Source organism: Apteryx mantelli, chromosome 31 (genome assembly GCF_036417845.1).
Source record: "Apteryx mantelli isolate bAptMan1 chromosome 31, bAptMan1.hap1, whole genome shotgun sequence".
NCBI classification, from domain to species: Eukaryota; Metazoa; Chordata; class Aves; order Apterygiformes; family Apterygidae; genus Apteryx; species Apteryx mantelli.
The window spans coordinates 861,752-868,242 of NC_090008.1; the positions used below are offsets into that span (position 1 = coordinate 861,752).

A 6,491-nucleotide genomic window follows, 5' to 3' on the forward strand; every position below is an offset into this window, starting at 1 on the left:
ACATCCCATACACCAAAAGGAAAATTAACAGCAGGACTAAGGCTTACAAAGAAACATCTCACACTGTTGAGTGGGTAGCAACTTCAAAAGCACGTTACAGGCGTTTGGTAACGAAGGGCAGGCAAAGAAGAGGAGAGAAAGTCTACAGTCTCTAGGCAAAGGAGGAAGAGCGTAGGGCCATATCCAAATCCACATCTGACACCGTGTGAGCCGGCTGGGAAGCAGCAGGCAGTGCAGCGGCAGAGGGGGCGACCACGCTGCCTGCCCCGTGCTAAGCAGGATCAGCAGCCGCCACCACCGCAGCAGCTGCTGCTGTTGTTGTTGTTGCTGCTCACGGTGTAGCAGCAGGCCTGCATGGGCATGCAGCAGGACTGCATGGGCATGCAGCAGGACTGCATGGGCACGCAGCAGGACTGCATGGGCATGCAGCAGGTCGTGGGGCAGCAGGATTGCATGGGCATGCAGCAGGGTGTCTTGCAGCTAGACTTCTGGCCGTAGCAGCGCACGGTGTAGCTGTTCCCACTGCTGCCGCAGCAGCTATTACTACTACCAGAGCAGCATCCGTAAGCCATGATGTCTGTAGTGTAGGCAAAGCTGGAAGGGACAGAAGCAGTCTGTCTGTGACTGAGAGCATGATAATATGTTTGGAAATGCAAAATTCATTCAAAGCTCTGTTTATGCTAAATTTAGAGATTCAAGGAATCAATGCCCAATGCTGACTTGTTTTGTAGTAAATCATGCTCACAACACTTCTCTCTGTCTTTTTCCCTGAAACGTAGATGCCCATCTACTTGCACCAGGGCATCCCAAATGTCTTAGCAAGGACAACACAGCACAGTGCACATAGTCTTGGCTCTCTTCTGAGATGTCCTCGATCCCCCTCCTGCGTGGCCCACTGACCCTCCCGTAGCCTCTCCAACCTTTAACACTTCTAGTTTGTCCCCATAATTCGTAGTACATAGCTCATAAAAACCAAGCTCTAGGCAAAGTCCCAGTCCAGACACACAGTTATATTTTAGATATTGTTATAATGTATCCATACAATTTTTCTTTTGTGGAAAGGAATATTTAGATGTTCTCACTTACCCTATTGACCAGTGAGGACAGGTGAAGGGAAGAGAAGACAAGCGAATGAAGTGAGCTGGGTTGGGAGCCCTTTTATAGTCCCAAACACCTTCCTCCTGGAAGTGAGACAGCCATTGACCATTTGAAGTTCCCTGTTTATTCACGCCATCCCATACTTCTTAGCTTTACGTGTCGTCCGGTATTTACACTTTGCCTTATTATTTGTGATCACCACCTTTGTTTTACCTCATAATTATTTAGCCTGCAGATAATCAAAGGGCTTCTATGAATACTAATGAATTTTTCCTCTCTGCAACCTTGCAAGGGAGCAAAAAAATGCATCCTTGTATCTGAAAAATGCAGAGAGTGACAGCTAAAGATGCTAAGGGACTTACTCAGAGGTAGATGGTGCTGAATCAGTGTTAAGAGCCAAGGCTACAACCCGTGGACTGTGTCTTTGAGGCACGTGAGGGGCTGTTTCACTGGACTGGTGTTTGAAATAAATATTTGGCAGATTTCATGAAAATAGGTATGCTTGTTGCTGGTCACAGGACATTCACATGAGGACGGAGCAACAAAATCATGAGTTCAGGACATGGTGGGACTCATGCTGGTTCCAGGTCTCAGTCAGCTGCAGGTGACTCTGTGCTAGATCATCATCCCCTCCTGAGTGCTAAGAGCACCTCTGCATTGCCTTTGGGTTTGTCTAGACTTTTGCAAATCCTCCAGGCTGGGTGATTTAGATTTGCATGTGGGCACTGCTAACACAGGCCAGACAAGAGTGCTTAAGTTCTGCTTTGCTTTGCCGGGACTTCTTTCTTAGGAACATTTTCTAAGCCTCTGAGCTGAATTAGCATCTCTTCAGAATCTTTCGCATTTTAATTAAAAACTCAAGGGGCAGCATTACCTGTGCAAATTGCAATGCAAGCGGGCAGGGCTCTGGGGCCAGGTGTGATGTATTGCAAGTCGCAGTGTCCCTCCCGCCACCTCTCCTTGTATCCAGCTAAAATCCCATTGCATGCCAGAGCCCAGGTGCCCCTGGGACCACACTGCTGCAGCTCCTGGGGCAGCACATCGCGGGAGTGCAGGGTTGGAGGCTGTGCAGGACCCTTTGGGGCTGCTGGAAGCAATAAAAGAAGCAGCCCCACATGGACTGAGAGGGTGAGAGGAGGCTGAGGGAGGAAGAGCAGGAGAAGAGCTATGACAGGTGCAGGCAGAAAATGAGTCCCAGCTGGGGCCACGGAGCTAAACAGGAGGCAGGAACACAGAAGTGATGCAGGGAGAGACATTGCTGAGCTGGAACCATTTTCCTGGAGGGGAGGAAGGTCAAGGTAAGGCAGGGCCTTGGGCAACTGAGCCAGGGCAAATGAATGCTTGTTTAATGCCTGTCACTGCCTCTGATGCACTTTGCTGTGGGGCTTGATGATGGCAGGAACACAGGGTATTTGGGAGGAATTTTTTCCATGGCTTAAAATTGTGGCTCTTGTTTGAAGACCTCGCAACATTACCCTGAGAGGAGTGCTGCCTAATGAGAGGATGGTGGATCCTGCCTGGCAAGTTCCCTGCCTCCTGTCCAACACCCTGCAGGATCCTGAAGCTGGCTGCACCACTGTGAGCTGCTACCAGCCCCGAAAGACACAAGCCAGGACCCTGTCTGCTTTCTGCAAGCTGCGAGGGGGAGCAGACTGAGACTCCTTCCCTTTAATGCCACATTGCTCCTGCAGTAGATCCAGTCAGCTTCTTTCCAGGCTTTTCTGGAAGAAGAGTAATTCCTTGAGTAAAATGCTGAAGAAGCAAAACACGTAATGGCAACTTTTCCAGAAAGGGTAGAAGAACATCCATGGCCTTTCCTTTCCAGCAGGTACTGGGGAGGCATACACTTGCCTGTCCATGAAAACTGATTAATTTGCGAGGAATTAACTGGGCAGAAACAAAGGGGCACACTTCACTCCTGCCTGCAGAGGGGCAGTTCTCATTTGCAAATCCTGCAATTGCAAGAACAAATAATAAAGGTGGGCACATCCTGCCCATGATAGTGGTGACCAGGCTTGCGTGTAACCTAAGTATTCAAATGGTCTTTGGTGAGTGGGCTACAGATCCTAATGCAGAGCAGGGACTGAGAGAGGTTGCAACGCAGTCAGTAAAGGGCATTAGACACAGGAGGAGGACTGTGGTGCAGATCTTGCATGCTATGCTTTGGTACAAACTCAAACCTCAGCTCTTACTGACTCAGTCACTCCTTGAAGATGGTGGAGGCTTCTCAGCGTTTGTTCTAACATCTCAGCTCAAAATCCGGTAGCCCAGACATTTTAGCAGAGCCAAGACCTCCTTCTCATAAGTGTTGAACTATTTATAGGGACTCTTTATATGTTCTGAAGAAGACCCTTAGCTGATTGAAATACACAGAGCTTTCCTAGTCATGATGTGCCCGTGTCAAAGCATTCAAGAAGAAATTCAAGTCCTTTACACATTTCTATATTATTTTCTTCCTATTTCTTTGTAGTTTTACAGTGCAAGGAGAAATACTGGTCACATAGATACCAGATACTAAGTTCATTTTTGATCAGGCCCATGGATAAGCTCAGAGCTGCATCAGGGATGCACTGATTTTCTTTGTGAAGCCAAAACCCCCTAGTTAACATCTCCTAGATGGGAAGATGTGCATCATTGGAAGAAAAAGGAATGAGAATGTGACAGGCATGGTGATGCATTCTGGAAGCACCAGTTAAAAAGCAAATAAGCACCAGGAGTTTTGCAGTGTCATGAACTACAGATTTTATTGTTTTTCAGACAGATTGAAGCAAAAGAGTGATGAAAAGAATTTAACATCCCACACACAAAGAGGAAAATTAACAGCAGGACTAAGGCTTACAAAGAAACATCTCACACTGTTGAGTGGGTAGCAACTTCAAAAGCATGTTACAGGCGTTTGGTAATGAAGGGCAGGCAAAGAAGAGGAGAAAAAGTCTACGGTCTCTAGGCAAAGGAGGAAGAGCGTAGGGCCATATCCAAATCCACATCTGACACCGTGTGAGCCGGCTGGGAAGCAGCAGGCAGTGCAGCGGCAGAGGGGGCGACCACGCTGCCTGCCCCGTGCTGAGCAGGATCAGCAGCCACCACCACCGCAGCAGCTGCTGTTGTTGTTGTTGTTGCTCACGGTGTAGCAGCAGGTCTGTATGGGCATGTAGCTAGTCCTCACAGGGCAGCAGTACTGCATGGGCGAGCAGCAGGGTGTCTTGCAGCTAGACTTCTGGCCGTAGCAGCACACGGTGTAGTTATTCCCTCCGCCGCAGCATCCGGACATGATGCCTGTAGTGTAGGCAAAGCTGGAAGAAACAGAGATAATTCTTCTGATATGGAGTATGCTTTTTCTCTGTCTGAATTTCTGAGTAGTTTATGCAGGTTAAAGCACGATTATCCCTAAGTGCATCCTGAACTGGCTTTGGAAGTCCTTGCTGTCTAGTATCCCATGACAACCTGCCCCTGAGTTCTCCATGTTTCAGCATTGCTCACTAGTGCATTTGGCATGTTTTCCAGCACTGGTTCCATCAGAAGGAAGCCACCCAAGTGTTTCAAAATCAGTCCCAGATCAGACACTATAGGAAATCATGGATGAGTTCCTGCAAAAGCACACAGAAATACAGCACAGTGCAAAAGGAAAGGCAGGTAGTAAGCTCTGACTTACCCTATTGACTAGTGAGGGGAGGTGAGGTGAAGTCAAGATGAGCGAATGAAGAGCACTGTGATGGGCAACCTTTTATATGCTTCAAAACCATCCTCCTGGAAATGAGACATTCTTTGGCAATTCTGACTTCACCGTTTATCACCCAGTATATGCATTTTACATCTCTTCCGGTATTTAATCTTTACCTCTTTCTATTTGCTCATCAGCTCAGTTCTGTACCATAATTAGTTGTACACATAAACAGCAGGTGTAAATTTTCTAATGAATTTGCATTACGGGGAACCGGAGGTAGCTATAAAGTATTTGTATCCACTTCCTAAGGAATGACCTTGAGACACAGAGACGCTTAACAACTTGCCTAGGGGAGGCCGGTGCTGAAGCAGTGGGAGAACCATGACCGGAACTTGGAAATGTCACTGCTCACATGCCTCCTCTGCACGTGGTTGGGATTTTGGGGGGCAAGTGGAAACTATTAGCAAATGCAAATCCTTTTTTCCTGCCTCTGAGAGGTGGTTGTGTGGCCAAAGTTAAGACTGAAGAACTTCTCTTTTCTCAGGCTTGTGCTCAGGTCTCCCACTGTGGTGCTTTGTCATCACACCTGTGCTTTTTATTTCTTGTATTCTGTTAAGGATTTTTTCCATTTTCATTCATGGAAGGGATGGATTGAGTCTATATTAAGCAGCTTTCCAAACAGCAGTACACAAATTTCAGCTTTTATCTGTATTGGGGATGGGGAAGGAACTGGTCCGTGTAAGAAGGTGGTGTTGATGGAGTTTTCATCTGATGAGAGGGGGCATCAATATAAGAAAAGAGTCTCAAGATACTGAGGCAGCATTTATTTGTGCCAATTAAAGGTGCCATCATGTTCAGCGGACTCTGAATGTGAGGCTGGAATGGTGGCAGGTGATCCATGATGGCTGGGACACGTAGTTTCTTCCCAAGACGTGAATATGGTCTCCTATGGCATTGAGTGTCTCCCCTGGAATCGTCCCCAGGGGAGCATCGTTCCGGTCACGTGATAATAGGCAGATACCTGCCTGCAGAAGGTAATGCACTCTTTGTGTAAGTACTCAGACATGCTGTCCACTGAATAAGTAATTTATCTCCATTTTATCAGGTTTGATTATCGGAATATTGGTCAAGATGATCTCTGGATAGAAATGCATGTGGACCCTACGAGGCTGTTGCTAATCAGGGTCTTTTGCTGATGCTGTGGAGACACTGGGATTTAATGTCTATCTGTGTCAGAAATAACACCTTACACACTAACTTCCTTTTCTATAATATGCTCTGTCTTTGTAAACTTCCACAGTGGTCAAGTGAATTTGGGAATGGCAGTATTTTTTGAAGTGGGAGGAATCTGTGATCCCTTGCTCTTTCAGCATATGCTGAAATTAATATTCACAAGATCGCCTTAACAGAATATACTTCTGTTATGGTATGGTATAGGGTACATTTCTGCCAGTGTAGAGAAACTTATTTGCTTATTAATCAAAGACCCCTAAAGACCTGAATAATCTTTTCATGACAATCTAATGTGGTAGAGAAGATTATTTAAATCCAGACTTTGTATATGCTTTGAAGGTTAGCGTGAGGGAAGCAATCAAGAGAGTGCTCAAGGCATTTTCCGCAGACTGCAATTCAGAACTGTGTCCTGAATTTTAATAATAAAGGAAGTCCCAGCCAGGTATAGAGGCTTTGTTGACTCATGTGCATGCTATTTTAAGAATGGAGCTTTTAA

General features: G+C 46.5%; 1 protein-coding gene across 1 annotated transcript; it reads right to left on the bottom strand.

Moving 5' to 3' along the window:
* Positions 1–281: 281 nt before the first annotated feature.
* LOC106484274 (keratin-associated protein 5-11-like) lies at positions 282–4,369 on the bottom strand. The gene is made up of 4 exons (XM_067313109.1): positions 4,189–4,369; positions 2,950–3,050; positions 1,087–1,181; positions 282–594 (listed from the first exon to the last, which is right to left on the bottom strand). The coding sequence occupies exons 1-4, from the start codon at positions 4,367–4,369 to the stop codon at positions 282–284; spliced, it is 690 nt and encodes a 229-aa protein (XP_067169210.1).
* Positions 4,370–6,491: the final 2,122 nt, after the last annotated feature.

Bases quoted from the DNA above. Each gene is read 5' to 3' on its own strand.
- LOC106484274 (XM_067313109.1), bottom strand. From the start codon at position 4,369: ATGTCCGGATGCTGCGGCGGAGGGAATAACTACACCGTGTGCTGCTAC. The intron at 3,051-4,188 runs GTGGTGGTGGCT...TTGCAATTGCAG, and splicing joins CAACAACAGCAGCTGCTGCG to GATTTGCAAATGAGAACTGC. The intron at 1,182-2,949 runs GCAAGTGTATGC...TCTCACTTCCAG, and splicing joins TAATCAGTTTTCATGGACAG to GAGGAAGGTGTTTGGGACTA.